The sequence below is a fragment of the Saimiri boliviensis genome, chromosome 6, assembly GCF_048565385.1.
Source record: "Saimiri boliviensis isolate mSaiBol1 chromosome 6, mSaiBol1.pri, whole genome shotgun sequence".
Taxonomy (NCBI): domain Eukaryota; kingdom Metazoa; phylum Chordata; class Mammalia; order Primates; family Cebidae; genus Saimiri; species Saimiri boliviensis.
The window spans coordinates 64,780,506-64,801,997 of record NC_133454.1 but is presented as its reverse complement, the minus strand read 5'-3'; the positions used below and the strand labels follow the sequence as shown (position 1 = coordinate 64,801,997).

At 43.2% G+C, this 21,492-nt stretch overlaps 1 protein-coding gene across 1 annotated transcript; it reads right to left on the bottom strand.

Annotated features, from left to right (window-relative positions):
• Positions 1-3,696: 3,696 nt before the first annotated feature.
• On the bottom strand, positions 3,697-21,250 carry LOC101038817 (NBPF family member NBPF4-like). The gene is made up of 13 exons (XM_074401923.1): positions 21,105-21,250; positions 20,825-21,036; positions 19,306-19,408; positions 17,907-18,121; positions 16,788-16,860; positions 15,711-15,922; positions 14,415-14,466; positions 14,192-14,289; positions 13,886-14,009; positions 13,608-13,780; positions 8,890-9,126; positions 6,654-6,854; positions 3,697-3,764 (listed from the first exon to the last, which is right to left on the bottom strand). The coding sequence occupies exons 2-13, from the start codon at positions 21,000-21,002 to the stop codon at positions 3,697-3,699; spliced, it is 1,734 nt and encodes a 577-aa protein (XP_074258024.1). The 5' UTR covers positions 21,003-21,036; positions 21,105-21,250.
• Between the last annotated feature and the right edge of the window lie 242 nt (positions 21,251-21,492).

Genomic DNA, 21,492 nt, shown 5'->3' with positions numbered 1-21,492 from the left:
AAAAAAAAAAAAAAAAACAAGACAAGACACTATGTGAAAAGGTGGTTATGCTAATTAGCTTGAATGTAGCCATTAGTTCATTATGTAGATGTATGTGAAAACATCATATTGTAGGCTTTAAATATATACACTTTTAATAAAATTTTAAAAAAGATTCCTTTAAGGAAACATTTACAATAGCATCAAAACATAAAAACTACATAGCAAAGCGTGTGGAAGCATATACCCTGAAGACTACACAATATTGCTGGAAGCGATTAAAGATCTTTGGAATGAGATATTTTTTCTTGTTTTTCAAGACTGTTTTTGTTATTTGGGGATTCTTGCAATTTTTTCTGAATAAGGAGTTCTTTTTACTTTCTGAAAAAAATAGGGCACTGGAATTTGAATAAGACTGGATGGAATCTGTAGATTGCTTGTAGTAGTATTTCCATGTTAACTGCATTAAATTTTCCAACCCATGGACAGCATATTTTTCCATTTATTTAGTTCTTCTTTTATCTTTTATGCAATGTTATGTAGTTTTCAGTGTACAAGTATTTTACCTTCTTAAATTTATTCCTAGGTATGTTATTCTTATGAGGGCTATTATAAATGAAATGTATTAATTTTCCTTTAAGATTTTTCATTGCTAACACAACTGGTTTTTGTCTGTTTATCTTGCATGCTACAAAGTTGCTGAATTCATTTATCGAGTCCAGCAATTGTGTGTGTGTGTGTGTGTGTGTGTGTATTTAGTATTTTCTCTATATAGGGTCATGTCACTGGCAAATTGAGATTTTTTTTCAAAATATTTTTGCTCATCTTCATTTTTGAAAGACGTTTTGACTGGGTATAGAATTCTAGGTTGACAGTTTTTTCTTTTTTCAGTACTTAGAGCTATTGCAAACTTCTTGTTTGTAATAGTTCTGATGAGAAATTTAATGCCATCCTAACAATTAGTCCTCTGTATGTAACATGTCTTTTCACCTTTTATTCCCCTTAGGATTTTCTCTTCATCACTGGTTTTGATTAATTTGAGTATGGTGTTCTTTGGTGTAGTTTTCTTCATGTTTCTTGTCCTTAGGCTACATTATGTTTCTGGGATATTTGGGGATTATGGTTTTCATGAAGCTTAGAAAACTTTTATCCAGTATGTTTTAAATATTTTTCTATCCCTCTGACCCACTCTATTCCCTTCAGGGGTTTCATTTACCATTTATAGAAGGGTGTTTAAAGATTTTCTACTTACGGGCTTTTTATTTTTATAAATTGATTTTTCTCTGTGTTTCATTTGTGTTAGTTTCTACTGCTATTTCTTCTAGTCCATTAATATATTCTTCTGCAATATTTAATTCAGTGTACTTAAAAAATTTCAGACTACAAACTGTAATTTTCACTTAGAGAAGTTGATATTTTAAAATACCTCCAACATCTTCACTTAGATAAAATTATAATAACTGCTCTAATGTCCTTATCTTCTATTCTTCTATTTCTAACATGCATGTCATTTTCAATTGAATGATTATGTTCTCCAATATATCTCATGTTTTCCTTCCTCTTTGCCTGTTTGAGATTCTGACGTTTGATGCCAGACATTTGATGTTGATGCCCAAATGTGCCCAGTGACACAACTTGGCCTCAGTTTCTATGTACACCCAAGCTTGTGCAACAGGAGAAGTAGAGAGGTAGAGGAGGCCTGGACAAAGGAAGAATCCTCTGGAGACTTGTGGTGAAGAGAATGAATGAAGTAACTGGCAGAAACTAAAGGTCCTGGTAGAACAAATAGAGTCCCAGAATGAGAACACACAACATGCATGTTCCCTAAAGCAAGATAATATTTCCTAAAATCTCAAGAAAAATCATTTTTTTGGCAAATATCTTATATCAAGTGAGGTAATCCATGTACCAAGGCACTAGGAAAAGTTTAAGGACGCAAAACTCAGAGAGATGTGATTCTCTTATGAGGACATTGTGAAGGATGAATACTACTCAGTAAGTGATGACTAAGACATACACTTTTGAGTAACTTATGAGCATCAACATATTTAATCATGGATCTAAACCAAAAACCAAGTTGGGGACAAGGTGGGAGACATAGGCTGTCACTGGCATATGTTTGGGTTGAAATAACACTATCAGAAATGGGAGGTAAAGGGGTCAGAGAACGGGAAAATAATGTCTTTTTCATACTGGTAAAAATTTGAAGTTGAAAGTTATATTTCAACTTCAAAAGGTTAAAAAGAGACTGGTGATGTCAAAACCTTTTTAGTGCAATGTTAAACAGGAAATATACAACCCTTCCTAAATAACAAACAAAAGTCTCTCTCTCTCACACACACACATGCACACACAAATGCACAAAGAAAACTACATTGACAAATACAGTAAATACAATATACTACATATGGTAAATATAAAGTAAAATATGGGAGAGTTTAGAATATAAACAGGGAAATAAGAATGTTTTTACTAATCTATGTCTTTATCCATGAAAACCAATCATAAAATAAAAGCTTAAAACATTGCATGTAAAAAATCCACTAGTCCAGAGTGATAGTCAAAAAAATTTAATTAAAGAGATTTAAAACTTAAACATTTTAACTTTAATAGACTAAAATTAATTTTGGATGCAAGTTAAAATTTGAGTAGAGAATATTCTTTTGTATGACAGAATGCCAGCAAAAGCAAGTATATAGTAAAATTTTAAGAAAGTCAATTTCCAACATAAAAACATAAATATAAATAACTGACACAGGCAGGGGTGATTAATTGGTGGTAAAATGCTCATAGGAAGATTGCTGGAACACAGGATATTAATACTTTTTCAAACCACTTGCCAAATTAATTATAAAAAAGATGTCATTACAAGTGACAGAACTCCTAGACTCCTCCTTAACCAACTGACCATCCTAGTATCACTATAATAGGGATGGACACACTGGACCTTCTCTGCCCACAAATGAGCTGAAGTAGGAAGCTCATGGCATGACTCTGCAGTGTTCCTGGCCAAATGTTTAGGCTGAATTTAATCATGAGGACATTTTCAAATGACTTCAAAATGAAGAACTTTGAGTCAGAGAGCTGACCTGTCCTCTACAAACAAGTCCATGTCACCACCATCAATGACAACAACAAAAAGAGGAAGAGATATTTGGGGTTCCAAATGACTAAAAAAGCATAAGCTACATAGTCTTTTTACTCATTTTGAACTCAAAACATCTCTTTTCCTTTTTGCTGTGTTCTTCGTGGTGACATGGACTGTTTGAAGGAGACAGGTCAGTTGTCCTGTTCAAAGTTCTACATTCTACAGTTGTCTGAGGATTATCTCCTGTGAAATTCAGGCTAAACATTTTCAGCTAAACGTAAACATTTCCAGTATGAACATGGAATTGTTGTTCATACTCTACCCTGGCAGAGTCCCGGGTGACATGCTGTCTCCTGACAGTGGCTCCGGACTTCTGTTCTCTACAGGATGGGAATTGAGAGAAGCGGGGCTAAGGTTTGTCAATGCTGTTTGTCTATCTGGGAATTGGTCTCCCTAGGTATTGATCACAATGGGACTAGGATGGACTGTGGCTTCTCAAATCAAAGAAGTCTAGTGGGTTGAAATCATCAAGAGCATTCTGTGATTTAAAATTCAATCCTCAGTGACAGATCCCTGCGGTGTCATTGTATTTGGACTTCAACTTGCTTTGCTGTTTTAGTTTTTTCTCATCAAGTGGAAAAGCGACTTTTTTGTGACATCCTTTCATTCTTTGCATCTTTCCAGCAGTATTTGGTACCTGTAGGGGAGAGAGATAAATAAAATGAGCATTTTCGTCAGGTCCTTTTGAAGGCTGAGTCTGGAGGGATTGCTAAATGGTGCTATCCCAGTGGCAAACTGATCTCCTGCTGGGTACTTGAGCTGAAGGTGAGGGTTGGGCTGACTAGAAAGGAAAGCACCATCCATAAGTAAGAAGAAAATGCCCCTGAATTTCCCTTATCTTCCAGTCATTCTAGGGTACAGGATAGAGGGAACCCTCCTATGCCCAACCAGCAGCCAGGAACATCAGCCCCTTTCCTCCTGATCCCCTCTCTCTGCAGTAGAGTGATGGCTTTTCCTCCCAGTGAGGTTGTCTCAGCATCAATCATGCATGCTCAGACCCAGAGGGCTGCAGAAGGAGAGAACCCTCTTCAGAGAAACCCACCCCCTTACAACTCCATGTCCCAGTCTTCTAGGGAGGAGTGGGAGAGCCATGGGAAGAACTCTGGATATAAGAAGCAGCAGGAACATCAGACAACATCCACGTCCACTTCTACCTTTTAAAACAGACGGCAAGATTGAACTAAGGCCACATGACTTGCTATTGACAGCCCAGGAAATAGTACTCATGAACTAAGGCCCTTTCAATAAAGATTGGAGGAAGCTAGAGGAAAGGCTCCAATCTGGAGGTCTCAACAGTCATGATAAGCTGTTGGATCACCTTGGCTGGGACAGGAATAAGGTTTTACAAAGAAATATGATGTCTGTGGTGCTTGTTTGGTTGGTTAAACATTTTTTAAAAAAGAAAAAATATAAGTATTCTTTGAAAGGGGTTCAGGAAAGAATTTTTTTTTTAAAAAAAGACACTCATAATGGAGTTAGCAAAGAGAGAGCAGGGAGTGTTATTATGGCCCTACTTATTTTCCCTATTGCCCGGAAGTTGATTCCACACCTGGTTACACCTTAAGGCATCTAATCTTCTCAATATCTAGACCAACAAAACTCTGAAGTACAAAATAAAAGGAATTAGTTTGTATTTTACTATACTCTTCCCTCCTACTTATTTTTCTTAAGTATACTTTGAGAAAGTTTACTGTTTAATATTTAATGTCAGTGTCAAGAGTGGCATAAAGAAGTATTCATATACAATCTCTTGTGGAATTTCAGTCTTGATTTGTTATTGCATTCTCTTCAGGAGAGTGAGATCAGTAAGTTCTCTTTTGGGGCTTTGCGGAAGGGCAGTAACTGATCAAAAGTGAAACACTCACATTGCAGTGCTGAGCCCATTAGTGGGCTGTAAAATCTGTGTAGTTAAATGTAAACTGGAAGTTTTATTTTAAACTGCCGAAGAATATACTAAATTCCATTACATGTACTATGAGAAGTATTATTTCTGTACATTAGGTATTAATACAATGACAATTTCTCACTTTATCTTGTATTCAAAATTGAGGAAGTATACTTCAAGCAGAGGCTAAAGGTCTAATCTCTTAATTTTCTTGTTTTTCTGCTTGACTTTTTCTATGCTATACAAACAGTGCTGTTGAGAGGGGAATATAGGTCCCATCAAAGGCTGATGGATGCTCAGCCTCTGGATTAGTTACACATATGGGGCACTTCCATGTTGGTAACCTGAGGTCAAGGAAGACCAGTGGTCCTTCTTCTCTTTTGCCACATATTAGAATCACATGGGAGCATTTTAAAACTACAGACACCCAAACCACACTCCAGGTCATGAAAGTGAGAATCTCAAGGTGTGAGTTCAAGGCATTCATCTTAACTGAAATCTCACCAGGTGTTTATTACATGGCAGCAGGATATAAAGATATTAAATGGAACAACCCAATTTCCATCAGTTTCTTTCCTTTCCCATTTATCTTATGATTGGCTTTGTTCCCAGTAAGGATTTTGGTCTTCTCTCTGACAACTTCAGTGAAACCTCTCTCTTATCAATTGGGCTGGGCCAAAGCAAAGATTGTCCTGTGGATAGATTCTTTTCTGTCATCTTGTGTATGCATAAAGCTGGTCCTGGAGTCACTTTTCTCAAAGTTAATTTAGAAAGTTCTATCTCATATAAACTGGTCTCAAGATTCTTCTGAGTTGCATTTTAGATCCTGAACTGGACTTGTAGAAGTAGAAATGAGAATAAAAAGGAGAGAGGTTAGAATGATGTACCTCATGATGTATGCAGTTTTGAAGTCCTGTCCTCTGCATGTACCTTTGGAGTGATGTCACTTTAGACGATCATAAATTTCCTCCAGTTAATGTCAGCTCAAATAAGTCCATGAGGTGAGAACACTGAGTCCCTGTCAACTCCATCTACATTGTCACAAGGCTGCACATCTGGGGCTGAAGACTAACCTGATTCCAGGCTAGTAGGAAACTCCCACCTGGTTCTAAGTGGAGCTCTTTGTGCTCAGTTTTCACATTTCTCATTCAGCCAAACAAGAGACGATTAAGGGTTGAATAAGTTGAGTTGCTCAAAATCCAACTCAAGAGAAAAACCTGTGTGTAAATGATGTATTAAAGCAATGCTCCCTGTAGAAAGAGGCAATGGAGTGAGATGCAGGGAGGAAAGGTAAATTTCCCAAGACAGTGTTCAATTTCAGGCAAAAACCCCTGTGTTCAGTAGCTTAAACTATGCAGTTGGATGAGAACAAGGAGGCCTGGCAATCCTGTGGCCATGAGAGGGACTCTCAAGGCAGCAGAAGGAGAAGGAATAGAACAGAGTTCAGAGAACAAAGAGAAGATGGGGATAGAAAGGGCATGGCAGGATGGGAGCCCATTGGACACGGAGGTAAGTCCAGACAGAGGTAATAGCAGATACTGGAGAGACCAAATGGAAGAGAAAAAACAGTGGGAGAATAAGCTGCCACCATAGACAGAGAAATAAGAAGTGAGTGCAGCTAAGAGTCATAGATGTGATTACCTCTGCACCCTAAGCATGAAAGCCAGGGAATCCACTTGCTGAATGGGAGTTTTCTTTTAATACTCTTTGGTTTCAGGACACTTGAGTGGTCAATATGGCCAATGACTTGACGTCCTTGTGTGTTGTCTGCTGAGCCTTCAAGTGCATCATCTTCCAGCTGCGGAGGGTTCTTCATCCCAGCGGAGGGCTCTAAAACCAGCTCTGAAAATAAAACGACAGCCAATGGCATCCACTGGCATCCATGATCTGACTGTGACTTTCTCTGCCACCCAAAGGACATCAAATCAGGAATGTGGCCTTGGACAAGAAAGTCCAAAGTGTGAGCAGAAGTCAATAGAATCACTTTAATATTTTCTTTTTTGTTGATCTTTTTTACATTACTCAGTAATGACAAGTATGTCAGGAGCCTAAGGCACTCTCAATCCCCCAAAATATTCAAGAAACACAGGATTAAGAAACACAAATAGCTTTCTGGTAGATAAGGCAAAAGCAAGGAAATCACACTGTATGTAGGCTGGGCTTTGGGGAGGGAAGAGATTATAAAAATCAAAGATAAATCAGAGCTGAATTCGAACAGGTGATGGGGATGGAAAGGGCTGGCAGGGTGGCAGCCCATGAGACACAGAGGTGAGACCAGACAGAGGTTACAGCAGCTGATGAGAGAAAAGAACCGAGGAAGCCTAAACCTGGAGAATTTATAAAACTTGTACCATTATAGGATCGATTACATGTGCATATACACCCTATGTAGCATGCACGCCAAATATACGTAATCTATATGACAAATGACATCAATGCATATATCTGTATGTATTAATCTAATGAAGAAATATTGCACAGGGATTTGGAAGATATTAAATGTAACATTATAATGACTATTCTGGCCCATTGAATTGGAAATAAAAAATAGAAACATGAGAAGAATGAGAAAGAAAATGTGTGGAGAGAAACAAATGACCTGTTAGACAGCAGGAGAAATCACCATCAGAAGGAAAATATGAATGAGACAAAAGGGGTTCACTCTGTCCTCTTACCTGGAGCCCGGTTCATGTTCTGTACTCCAGGGAAAGTGAGCAAGAGACAGTGTGTCTGAGCCACTGGGGTGAGTCTTGGCTCGGGGTGTGAGAATCCAGAGAGAAGCAAAAGAGATTCTGGTGGGAAGAAATCAGTTTAAGTAAGTTATCAAGGCACCTATCAGTGACTGCGCATCTCCCGATACCTGCTGAGCGCCTTCCCTGTGTCCTCTCCACGGACCCAGATGGTGCTTGTTATCTTACGTGACCCTTCCTCCTCCTGAGGACAGGGGTCCCCTCATTCCTCAGCTGAGGGCATCGCCTGACAGATGAGCACCAGGCAGCCCCAGGGGCTCCAGGACGAGATATTGTGTAGGACAGAGAGTGAAGATGAACACGACCCAGGGTTTTAGGGAAATCTGAGCAGAACTGGATCCCTGTGAGATGGAAACTGAGGATATGGCCGTGGACATGAGTGGAGATGAGAACTAAATGGAGTTTCATAAAAGACACCGCTGTGAACACTTCCCATGTGAAAGTTGCCCTTTGTTTTTAAAAAGAGCAGAAAAAAAAGGAGTTAGACATGTCATGAGAGTGACTTGTAAGCCCAGGATTTACACTGTTACTGAATGTACCTCACAGGTTGTTACTGAAAGTTCCTGATAGTGGAAATTGGCTTCATGAGGGATGGGGAAGGAGAGGAAGAAAACTGGCAGAGGAGTGTGTGTGAGAAAGGAAAGGAAGAGGGGTCTCTAGAAAACAGAGAGCTTCACAATTGCTCTACCTCAGAGAAGATGTAGTCTGTGAAGTCACTTTCTAAATGTAAATTTGGCAGAAGACAAATGGATTAGATAACAGCTACTTATAGGTTTATTTAGCAATTGTTATTGAATCAGTCCCTTTGGAAATTATAATAATTAATACTCTCAACAATGATGACAGGTAGATATTATTTTTAAGGTAGCTGCAATGAGGAAACAGATTTACACCCCAAAAAGACAAAATCTTTGGGCAAAGTGAACAACCAGAAAGAGGCAAACCCAGGACCTGAGAGCAGATTTTGTCCTAAGCCCCAGGCTCTTGCTCACCTCACTGGGTTGGAGCATCACGGATTTCAACTTGACCCTGAGTGGGCATAGAGAGGTCCCATTCTCTCCTCCATCCACAGCACCGTGACCACCAACACCTGAACTAGACCTTCTTATTCCCCTTTCCTTCCCTACCTTGAAAGGGACATTGGGTCCCAGAATCAGCATTGGCTGTGAAGCTGCAGGCGGTGGAGGAAAGGCCCTGCCCGGCTAAGCCATTCCTGAAGTCGAACCCTTGATCCAGCTGTAGTTGCAGACAATTGGTCATCAGGGTGTTTGGCTCCAGCTGTGTCTGTGAAGCCTGCACCTCTGACAAGCAGTAGCTCAAGTCACCACTGCAAGTCCCTTGGGGACAGGCCTCCTGGGTGGGATCTGAAAGGAGAAGGGGCTTCAGTAGGAATATTCTCAGTTTTCCCTTTGTGAAGCACACCCAGAACACCCATCGCTGCTGTCCTTGCCTCTCAATAAAGCCACCCAGTGACCCAGGCCACACAGACACACATCACATCAGTGTAGGTGATGTCACCTTTCCTTTCTGTGCCTGGGGATGCTGGCATGGGCTGGAGTTCCAGGGCTGGGATGTTCCTGAAGGAAAAAAACCCTTCTTCAGCCCAGAGAACGTTGGATTGGCTAACAAGGTCATGATGCTTAGTCTGTCATTATTAATCTCTTTCCTGTGCCAAGAGGGAAAGTTCTAGAGAGTCCTCAGAGCATAGGAGAAGAGGAGCTATTCTCCACAATACAAGTGTTTAAGAACAGGGCAAGAGTTAGAGCCATGAGGAAGACCAAACACTAAGTGAGGCAAACTTCTCGGGGATCTGGGACATTTTGAATTTGCCATTGCCTATAATGGTTTAATCCCCTGCCCACACATCTGCATCCTATTGCCATAGAGTGGGTGCCAGCAGCCATAGGCAATGTAGTAGATGGACCACTCCCTTGGCAGAAATTCAGAAGCCGTAAGAGCTACAGATCAGCATGTGCAGTTCCTTAGGAAGGTAACACAGGGCACAGTCCTCACATTACCCACTCCTCCAGTGGGGTTCAGGAAGACAAATTATTTCTATTTCCACAGGGAGAGGACTGCACATTCTCAGAGTGGACTAAGGAAAGTCTCCCAATGACCTTACACCAGGCCATGTCAGGCTCAGGACAGGGGCGGCGCCTACAGGGCCAGATCCACATTGCTGAGGGGCTCCTCTCTCTCCTCGCCTCTCCACATCCTCATTCTCTCCAAGGTTTTCTAAGTTTTTTAAAAAATGTCTTCCATGTGTCTGTTCTCTTTCATCTCCCTGAGAGCACAGGGTGTCAGACTCTCATCACTGATGCCTGGTGTCATACACGCTCCGTCTCTGCTTTCTCTGATTCTGCCATCTCCACTCTAGCAATTGTCTCAGCAGTTTTATCACCCAGAAGCCCTGTTCTTACCATGTTCCCACTCTGCATCTGAAAACTTTCTCTCCACTGCCCACCAGGTGACTATCCCCCTCACCCCGCCTCTGTGCTCCTTCTAACATCTGCCCCACATTCCCATCTAGCATCGCCCCCCACCACTCGCTCAAAACAGATTCTCCCTGGAGTCATGCTGATACCTCCATGGCCCACCCTGCACCAGGTGCCATCCAGCTTTGTGGTCTTTGTCCAGGAGCCATTCTCTCAGCTAGGTTTGGCATCCCTAGTTGCTCAGGGCACACTTTACTGATGATTAACCCTCACTTAGGACACTCTCACATTTTAAGATACCTTATATTGAGCAAATGAGGAAAACATCCTGAAACAAAAAATCTGGCTGATGAAGGCTGGGCAAACACGTCTCTCCCTTTCTGATTCTCTGTACTTGCTATTTAGAATCAAGCTCTGTGAATGTCTTTGATTCTCACTACTTAATGTTCTCGTGTCATTTTATCCCTCTTTTCTAGACTACTGAGTCTTATTAAACTTATACTGTGAATATTTACATTTTCAGATATAAAAGGAAAAGTTTTTTTCAAACTCCTGAAGTACTGTGGTATTGTTAATTGGGGGGGGTTAGGAAAGCCTGCGATAAAAGATCAAGTGATAATTTAGGTTGCATTCTTTCTAAATCTACCAAGCTTTTCTCTGCAGGAAGAGGATGAGCAGAGCAGATCCACCCTGACACGGCTGCTGGGGTCAGGGCTGTGCATTATACACACTATTCATACATTATTATCGTGAAGCCACACACAGGAAGCATCCTTGTGTAATTTGAAGGGCACATTTATTCATCTCGGACCGTTTGCCTAGATGAATGTGGCCTCAGGTCTCCTGCTGCCCTGGCAGGGCTGGCCCACATCACAGGCATCTCAATTCTGAGACATGCGTCAGAGCAATTCCCTTTCTTATTATAGGAGCAACATCCTGGCTGGGGTGTTCATGAGATGCAGCTCCACAGATTTACGGGGATCCAGCATGGCCGAGTTGAGAGTCAAAACCCTGGGGGCAGGGGGTGGGGAGAGACTAGGACCTTCCATCCTCTGAGTGCTTTTCCAAGGGAGGGCCTGTGGGAGCTGTAAGGAACTGGAGGAGCCACTGATTCTGCTCACGGACAAAGTGCACAGAGGTAATCCTTCTTGAGAAGTCTGTGCCAGGGGCTGCAGGAGTTCTTTATACCAGTCCAGCAACTTTTCTGTTTCAACTTGACTTTGTTCCAAAATAATTTCTACAAAAGGAAAAGGGCGAGCACCCACAGTGGCTCAGTACCTGACAGGTCCCCACACAGAGAAATGACAGAAACTGGGCCATGGAGTCAGGCAGGCAAGGGGCTTATGTTCCCACCAAAACTAATTGGGGCATCCTGGACAAGTGCAGGGAACTTTCCAGAGCCCCAGCATCCTCAGCTCTAACAGGGAAATGCTGCTGCATTTCTTGAGCCCTGAATGTTTCATAGCAGGACAGAGCTTGTTCGGCAAGGGTCAGGGCATACAGCAGATGCAAGGCCAATGTATATTGTGTTTCATGAACTTCTGTGATCCTAGAAAAGTATTAGCTTTTTCAAATTCATGGAGAAATACAAAATGGGAAAGGGGATGATCCCAGCAGGAAAGGCACTCACTGAACAAAACAGAATAGAGGCCAACATTGTTGTTGCTAGTTTCTTTCTTTGTGTGTGTGTGAGACACAGAGTCTCAGTTTGTTGCTCAGGCTGGAGCGTAGTGGTGCAATCATGGCTCACTGCAGACTCAATTTCCCAGGCTCAGGTGATCCTTCCCTCTCAGCCTCCCAAGTAGCTGGGAATGCAGGTGTGTGTCACCATGCCCTGATAATTTTTCATAGAGACATGTTTTTATGATGTTACCCATGCTGATCTCAAACTCTTGAGCTCAAGCAATCTACCTGCCTCGGCCTCCCAAAGTGCTGGAATTACAGGCATGAGCCATCGCACCTGGCATTGTTGTTAATTTTATTACAGCATAATCAGATATGCTGGGGTACATCTCAGAGTTACTTGCTCTTCCTAGAAAATGAGTTGATGGATGAAGCTCCCAGAGTGGAATTAAAGAAGCACAATGAGCAAGAAGAAATGAAAATTGAAACTTTTCTCTACATATCCATGAAGCTGCTACACCAAGAAGCCCTTGCTCAGAGCAAGGGTTTTCTGGACATCCTGGGGACAGGAACCGCTCTGCTTTGTTCGTCAGTTAGGCCAGTACCTCATGAGGGACACTAGATCGCAATGTCTTTCATGAGAATATAGCACTGAGACCAAATCTTGATTGAAACAAGAAACCCATACATAGAAAAAAAAACACTGTAGCTCTACAGAGGATGCAAGCCTTCCTTGCTGTGCATAAAGGAAGGGATGCTTGACTGCATCAGTGGAGGGAAGAGACAGCAGAGGAAGTAGAGCTGCAGTTCCCTTTTTGGCACCAGGGTCTGGTTTCATGGAAGATAATATTTCGGGGACAAGGTTAGCAGGGATGGACTGGGATGATTCAAGCACATTACATTTTTTGTGCACTTTATTTCTAGAATTATTACACTGCAATATCTAATGAAATAATTATACAACTCACCAAAATGTGGACTCAGTGGGAGCCCTAAGCTTGTTTTCCTGCAACTAGATGTTCCCTTCTGGGTGTGACAGTCACTGGGAGACAGTGACAGATCATCAGGCATTAGATTCTCATGAGGAGTGCACAGCCTAGACCCCTCGCATGCACAATTCACAATAGGGTCCGAGCTCCTGTGAGAATCTAATGCCACTGCTGATCTGACAGGAGGTGGAATTCGTGCAGTAATGCTCTCCCACTGCTCACCGCCTGCTGGGTGGCTTATTTCCTAACATGTCATGGACCCACAAGGGTCCATGGATGGCCCCTGGGTTGGGGATCTGTGATGTAGAGAATCCAGTATGAGACACAGGAATCATAAAACAGGCCTCCAGATAATTGTGCAAAACTTCCTGCATGTGTGGATGGTCAGAGAAGAAATAAGGGCACTGTTTAAGGCATGCAGTTAGCAACATAATTTCAGAAAGAAGAGATGCCCTATCTTAAAGGAGATTTGTTATGCAAATATGTCCAGATGAGCTACTGTGGGCAAGAACTTGCTAATAGCCCTAATCCCTTTCCAGTTTTTATGCCCACAGCCTGCTCTTGCAAGAAGAAGCCTGGTGACAGAGGAGTCACTTGGGACAGGAGTAAAGGAAGGTTCACCCACTGGATGTTAAGTGATCAAAACTGGATCCCAGAGCCAGATTCAAAACAGGCTCAGTGTACAGGGCCTGCCTGCATGGACGGTCTGGCTCAGCTACACAAGTTGCAGAAACAAAACCTATGGAGGCTGCCTGGGAAGGCACTGGAGCTTTGTGATCTTCAGGCTGGAGTACTCACAGTCTACATCCAGAGCAGAGCATGCGAGCAGATCATCCAGTGAGGACAAGGTGCTGTTATAAGGCTGGTGGCAGTCAGACAGGTCACGGTGAACTGAAGGAGTCAAGTAAATTTCATCCAAGGAGTCCTCTGGGACTTCCTGCTCCTTTACCTCTGGCAGCTCCCTGCTCAGCCTGGAGGAAAGAAGACAGAAGATAAACACTGGAGAGCAGCAAAACCACTGTGCCCAGCTGGTTCTATAGGGAGGACCACAGGAGGGGGCAGAGGAAGCCTAGTACAGTCCCCTCAGAAAGACATAACCATCCTTCCCTGTCTCAAGCAGGAGACAGAGCGGCAGGTGCTCAGTGCACTGGGCAGACAATGAGCTGAGGAGGAAGGAGATGGAGGGATCCCTGTGGGAAACTGCCAGGACACAGTGCATTCAGCATTTCCACATACATTTTGTTGACGTTAGCATCAGAGGCCAAATGAATACGGGTTCTTGAATCTTCACAGAAGGAGTTCCTGTATCCTCAACATCACTTGTTCTCAAAACTGTGAGCAGGATATGAGTTATTTTCATTCACTCTCCTGCTATTCAATACTTGTAAACATGGTGATAATGCCAAAGAGGCAGACATCAGGTGAGGTCAGGAAATCCCTGAATTTGGTCAGTTCACCTGGCTCAACTGATTGTCCATTCCTATGCTTGAGAGGGATTTTTTGGATGAATGGATGAGACGGTTCTATTCATTACTTCCTGTCCTATTTTCCCCTGGATCCCTCAGGTGTCACTATTGAGCTAACAGCCCATAAATTCACAGTTACCTGAGGGGCACTGGCACTTTTCCTTCCTCTTCCTCATGATCATATTGATTTCCTGTAAAGAAATTTAGGAGAGCAAGTCACAGTAAGCAAATCACACTTCAACAAGACCAACTCAGTGTCCAGTCATAGCACAAGGACATAAATATCCTCAGTGTAAGACTATGATATTCTGACAGGAAGGTTCTAATGTACTCTAGATGAAGTCTTGTCAGAAGTAGATGAGCCTGCTTTCCAGACCCATGGGACAGAATCTACCTCATCTAAAATCATAATACCATATTTTCTGACCTAAGTCTGTGCAAACAATTAAACAATTTTTTCCCATGATCTTCAAAAATGGTCCTAACTACTCTCCAGAAGTATTGCTGCAATAGTGATTTATCTCATCATATATTCTTGTCGATGAATTGTAAGAGATATTTTATTTATATACCTCCTGGTATCAAGCTGACTGCATAGCTAGGACAATCTGACTCAATGGAGACCACGACTGAGGCCGAGAAGAGTGAAATCAGGGAAACAATATCTCCAAATACATAGGCAAGACTGTCAGTGGCTGTGGGCAAGCATAGAAACTCCATGGACATTGTGCAGGGGCACAGATTACATCATTACAGGGGACAAGAGACATAGGAACTGAGCTAGGAGGCCTGACAGACACCTCCCGTGCAGCTCCATTACACAGGTGGCTATGAATTAGTCATACCTGCTTGTGGTCCAGTAACCTGATATTGGGGCCAGGGAGAAGTGGAAAGCCATCAGACCCACTGATATCGGTATTTAACCTTCCATCCTAGTCCTCCCTCCCTCCCTTCCTCCCTCCCTCCCTCCCATCCTTCCCTCCTTCCTTCCCTCCTTCCTTCCTTCCTTCCTTCCTTTCTTTCTTTTTCTTTTCTTTCTTTCTTTTTTTTTTTTGAGACAGGGTTTCTCTCTGTCACCCAGGGTGGAGTGCAGTGGTGCGGTCATGACTCACTGCAGTTTCAACTTCCTGTGCTCAGATGATTCTCCTACCTCAGTCTTCTGAATAGTTGGGACTACAGATGTGCACCACCATGCCTGGGTAATTTTTTGTAAAGATGGATTTTACCACATTTCCCAAGCTGGTCTTGAACTCCCAAACTCAAATAATCCACCCACCTGGACCTCCCAAAGTGCTGAAATTACAGATGTGAGGCACTGCACCCAGCTTCGTCCTAGTTTCTGATTCAAACCAATGTGTATGTATACGACCCATCCTCAAAATTGATCTTCCTCAGCCTAGGCAGAGGTACGGGGGACAAAGAATACAGAGGCTACCTGGGAGAATGTTTGGAGTTTCCTCCCCTTCATCTTGAGAGCATTCACTGTCTACAACCAGAACAGAGTCAACTTTGTCTCCCTTAAATGTGACTTTGGCGCTCCTGTGAGGCTGGTTGGAGTCAGAAGTGCCGTGACTGTTTGAACAAGTGGCAGCACATTCCTCCAGTGAGTCCTGAGGGGCTTCCTTTTCCTCAGTCTTCTGCACCTCCCTGATGAGCCAGGTAGGATAGAGATGACAAAGATTAAACCAAGAGGGACTGGACCCCAGGAATTCCCAGCTGGTTTTGACGGGAGGCATAAGGTAGTGGTCCCAGAAAGCAAAGGGGACTTTCTGTTTAAGAGGGAACAGGCAATTCTCCTCTCTCTGCAAGAGAGCATGGCTGCCATGGGAACCAGAGAGGAAGAGAGCAGCTGGTGTTCATTGCACTGGACAGACAGGAGCTGAGGAAGGCAGAGGCTCAACTGCTTCTGTATGGTACTGTCTTGACAGCACACACACAGAACCAAAAACAGCTGCCACATCATGTGTGTTAAGTTGGATTGCGTTTAACATACTGTGGCCAAGAGAATACAGGTGTCTGAGCCATGGTATACTCCAGAGATGGTGTGCCTTCTAGATTTCTTTTCTAAATCTTAACATTGTGATGTGAAATGTAAATATTTTCTAGGTATTTTTCTTGGTGTTTAACTTTGCTAGGTGTTCCTAATTCCTCTGCTGGTTGCCTCCTTGCTATTTCTCTTCCCTAACAAGAGTCTAAAGACAACCATGTAATAAGTGGCTTTGAATCTCCTCCTGGCTTTCACTACAGGAGACGACAGGTCTCCTCTGTGTGTGCAGGAAGTCCCCAAGGCTAGTGAGCTCATCGAGGGTCATGCTTACAGGTACCATGGAGACAATGGACGAGTATGTTAACAGCGCTATTTCCTTGTTGATTAATTCATGAAATCAGTGCACTCTGCAGCTATCTGTATCCTGCATCTGGAATTTGTGACTACCTTCACCTACCTGTGTTCTTTCTGAGACCTTTTCCATATTTTACCACCCATTACCCACTCCTGACTATTCAGTGTTACCTGGGAGCAGGTGATTCCTGTATGTTCTCAGTCTCCTCATCTGTAGTATCTTCATCCTCATCTTCATCATTTTCTGGAAATACAGAAGTGTCTATTCAGAAATTCCCCACTTCACCCACTGGAAGCACAGTTAGCCCTATGTGCACTGAGACATGAACATCCATATTCATTGTACTGAACTCTCTGCATTGTACTGAACTCTCCTGTTTATCTCTGAAAAGTGCCTGGCAAGTTCTCCTGATCCATGAGGGAACGTGTTTCTGAACTGGAGGGTCACCATCAATTTGTGGCCAAATACTGAAAAGACTCCTTGCTCCCCATATTACTAGAGGCTTGCCCAGCCTCTCTCTAAGCTTCAGCAGCTATCTCCCCAATTCTGCCACAGTTCTCATACCCAGGCACAGGCTCTGTGTCCTGTCACAGCTTGCATTAAAAACTGTGTCTTTCTCTTAGGACAGGACAAACAAACTTGTCCCATCATACTCCATACATTGGGGACTTCATGGGCCCTCCAAGAGACTTCCACTGTGCTATCCAGGGACACTCCATGGGGAGTGCTCCAGTCTAGATCACTTCCTACTACCAAATGCCCCCACATTAAGTGCCTTCTCCAACACCACACGGCAAGGGGCTTTATCTCATTTTGAAATATAGTCGTAAGTGTTCCCACATTTGAATGCAAGAGACAGTTTGCCTGCCTTTACAGATTTAGAGACAGGAACTCAGGAAGGATAAATTAATCGGTTCCCCACAGTTGCAAAAGACACTGCTGAAGATAGAGCCTGGGAACCTTCATTCTTAGTCCAGGGCTCTTTTTACTCTAACAAGCTGCCTCCTGTCACATCCTCCTTCCTGTCCTTTAAAACTGGACGGATGCTGCCTTTTGCCTCAAAGACCACTTTCCAGCAAGAAACGAGGAGACATTTGCAATACTGTGACCTCCAACCCCATGAGTTTCCCATCTCTCTTTTTACCCAGCAAGTCCTTGTCATGTCATGGCTACAAATTTTCAGTGGAAAGAAACATTACCGATAAAATTGTCATTGTGGAGGTGCAGCGGTCGGGGGACTTTGATAAACCTGGGTGTGTGTGTGTCATCAGGGCCTGTGTCCACCTTACCTGGACTGAGCTTGTTGACAAGACGCTCTACCAGCCTGCACCCCTCAGCCAGCTGCTCTCGGAGGTCCTGACCCTGGGACTTGTCAGGGTCATCAGGAGTGAGGAGGGCCTTGAAATGCTTATTCAGTGAGCAGAAGGCATCTCTCCCTTCCCATAACTTCTCCCGTAACTGGGTCAGTTCTTTTGCCTGAGAGTGAACCAGGGCTTTATATTGCCTATGGTGAGATAGCAGAGAACGTTTAATAACGGAAAGGGATGGGTGATCAGTTCTAATACTGAAACAAAGGTTTATGTGAGAATATCCCCATGGAGCCCTCCAAGTAGAAGGTCACAACATGTTTGGGGAAGTGCCTGAGGCCAAGAGAAATTATATATGTATATACATATATACATTTTTTTAGGCAGGGCGCGGTGGCTCACGTCTGTAATCCTAGCACTTTGGGAGGCCGAGGCGGGCAGATTAACTGATATCAGGAGTTCAAACCCAGCCTGACCAACACGGTGAAACCCTGTCTCTACTAAAAATACAAAAATTAGACAGGCATGGTGGAGGATGCCTGTAGTCCCAGCTACTTGGGAGGCTGCGACAGGAGAATTTCTTGAACCCTGGAGGTGGATGTTGCAGTTAGCTGAGATTGTGTAACTGCACTCTAGCCTGGGTGACAGAAATGAGACTCCATCTCAGAAAAAAAGAAAAAAAATTATCTATATAATATATAGATATCAAATATATATTTAAATAAAGGCTTTCTCTGTATCAGAGAGAGCTCCTGTAAGATCCTTTAAGATGTTCCATTCGTTTTTTTTCTTCTGTAAACCAAAGGCAGTGCCTTCCTAAATCAATTGCAAAAGGATGTCCTTTCAGTTCCTCACTTTGGCCATGGACATTTCTATGTGAAAATTCACATAGTGCATCTTGCAGTGACTGGAAACAAGCCATGCACAGAAATATGGCCAGGTGCAGATAGGGTGAATTGGCAAGATGAAAGGAGAAAAGAATGACAGGTCAAGAAGGCAATATTGATTGAATGAATGAATTGCTGCGGCCAGTCAGGAGGTGACTCTGACTGCGAGAAAATGGGGTGGTGATCACACACCATTTTGAGGGTATTAAATGCTGCTGGGTGGTTCGTCTTCTTTTAATGAATTTTGGTTATGCAAATTTCAATTAGACAATTAGTTGTTTTAAAAAGAGAAATCAAAGCTCAAGAAACAACTGTAACCCATAACTTGCTAAGATTACTGTTCTGCTTTATGAATATTTGTATGAAATGTGCCTGGCAGGTAAATGCCTGCCCTTGTCCTGGCCCAGCTTAGCTCTTAGTTCTCCCAGCTGAACTGCTACACTTCAGAGATTCACACCCCTGCCCACCTGCCTGTCCCCACAGCGTCTGCTCACCTGAGCTCCTCAGCTTGCCTGAGCTTCTCTGCCAACTTCTCCTCTATGAACTGCACTTCATCCCTCAGCACAGAGTCTATGATGTCTTTGTACTCTTCACACTCTGAGAAAAGACAGTCACGCCTGCCTCAGTAGAAAGCTGGACATGCCGGTGTGGTCACTGCCTACAGGGCAGGTGGCAGTGTCCACTCCAAGGACAAAAGCATCCCCCGTACCAGACTGTAGTGAGGGATTCCCTCATTTTTAATTATCAACCTCCCAACTTTCTGGCATCTGATACTCTCCAACTTGGAGATGGGGAAAAAGAAACTCAATGGTACATCAAGTGACTTGACAAGTTGATTCACCTGGAATGAGGCAGAGTCAGAATTCACAGGCCCTGAGGTCTGGCTCTGAATCCTGGGACACTTTCCCAAGCCGTGCAGCCTCTCCTGTCAAACACTCTACTAGGGCATGAAGTAGTGATATCCTGTACAGCAGGAAAGGCCCTTAGGACTATGGGACTCATGGATTCCCTGGCACTGGGAATTTCAAGCACAAATATGTCAAAGATTTAAAAAAATCATATCTGAATATAATTATGTAAAATATGAGGCATAAGACCCTGAGATCATCATAGAAATACAACCAAATACTAATAAAGTTTGAATTAAGTTAGAAACAGTAGAATGAAGAACTAATAGATAGTGTTTACTCTGTGCCAAGAATTATTCTAGGAGAATTAGAAGAAACAGGTCACGTAAATCTTGCAGCAATTTACAGAGGTAGGTATTATTACAGTACCCAATGAACAGATGAGGAAACTGAGGCACAGAGGAGACAGAACTTGGTTGGAGCTCAGGAGACTGGCCTAGGCTTCCTGCTCTGCACACGGCACTGCCACCTCCACAATGTCTTATGTGCCGTCTTTCTTCCTCTTTAGAATAAGAGCCTGTACCCCAGGAAGCAGGACTTCCCTCTCACCAGGGTACTCCCTGCTTTTCATGCTGTCACTTATGGATGACACCGTTACTATTAGAAGCAGCCTCGTCTTTAAGCTCCTTAGACCAGGTATTCTGTACTGTCGCCATGTTTCCCCCAGGGTTCCCTGAAGAGAGATTTGCCTGTAGGGCCTCAAAGAAGTTTAAACTGAATGGCAGTTCATTGGTTGCAGACATTTAGACCAACAGACTAGATGCCATTTGTCTGCAGGATCTTCTAGGGTACAGAGAGCGTTCTCATAAACATGATTGAGCATCTTGCTGAGGAAAGCAAGTGGTCCTGTGCCTGTGACAGAGGTCAGTAAGCGGGATTTTCACTCGAGTCCCACCTCACATCGGACTGCTCACGTGGAAAAGCTGCTAAATATGTTGTGCCTCTGTTTTCCATCCTTAACGCAATGAAGTGAAAATACCCATTTCTGTTTTCCTAGAACTAAGGAAAGGATGAAATTAATTTTAATGAAGAGAACGTTCAGTGTCTCAGAGGGAAGACAGGTGCTGATTCATCACTTTCGTGATGGTGAATCTATAGAACTTACTGTATTTCTTAAGTTGTTTAGCCAGAGAGTAGACAGTAGCTTGACTTATAAGAAATTTCTCTTTGAGGTCTTTGAACTGCTGTTGGCTCTCTGCCAGCCGGAGGCGCAATTCCTGGTTGATTTCTAGGATTTTCATCTCTGCCCTGTCACGGAACAAATGTGCGGCAGTTACCACCATGCTGACATTTGTGGCGGATGAGTTCAAACAGGGACTGGGGAAAAGAAACCCAAGCACATGATGGGTCAAAAACTAGTGAAATCAACTAGGTTTATTCAGGACTGAGGGATGACAACAGCTGGAATTGTTGACTTACGGTTGAGAAGAACTTGATCCTTAACCACAAAACCAGCGTTTATGAGGCCTGAGCTCAGAGCTGAAGTCACTGCCTGCAGCTCTGCCTCTGACAAGAGTGAGGTGGGTCGCAGCCAGCGTGCCAGGTAACCGTCTGCAGTTGCAATAACAGAATTAGAAGGTGGGGGTGTCATGGAATCTTAGGAGCCCTGCATTCCAATTGCCCAGGCTGTGTTGAAACCCAAAGTCCCCTGGTCTCACCCGACAGTCACTGATGGGGACCATTTCTTCACCAGTCACTCTCAGTATCTGTGCACCCTTGTGACAATGCTACAGACTCACCTCTTTCTCAGTACATCTAAGCATATTTCTTGTT

Coding starts and splice junctions, on each gene's coding strand:
- LOC101038817 (XM_074401923.1), bottom strand. CDS start 21,002: ATGGTGGTAACTGCCGCACATTTGTTCCGTGACAGGGCAGAGATGAAA. Junction 15,923..16,787: donor CAGGAATCACCTGCTCCCAG/GTAACACTGAAT, acceptor CTGGCTCATCAG/GGAGGTGCAGAAGACTGAGG. Junction 9,127..13,607: donor CTCTGCTCTGGATGTAGACT/GTGAGTACTCCA, acceptor TTCTCCTTTCAG/ATCCCACCCAGGAGGCCTGT.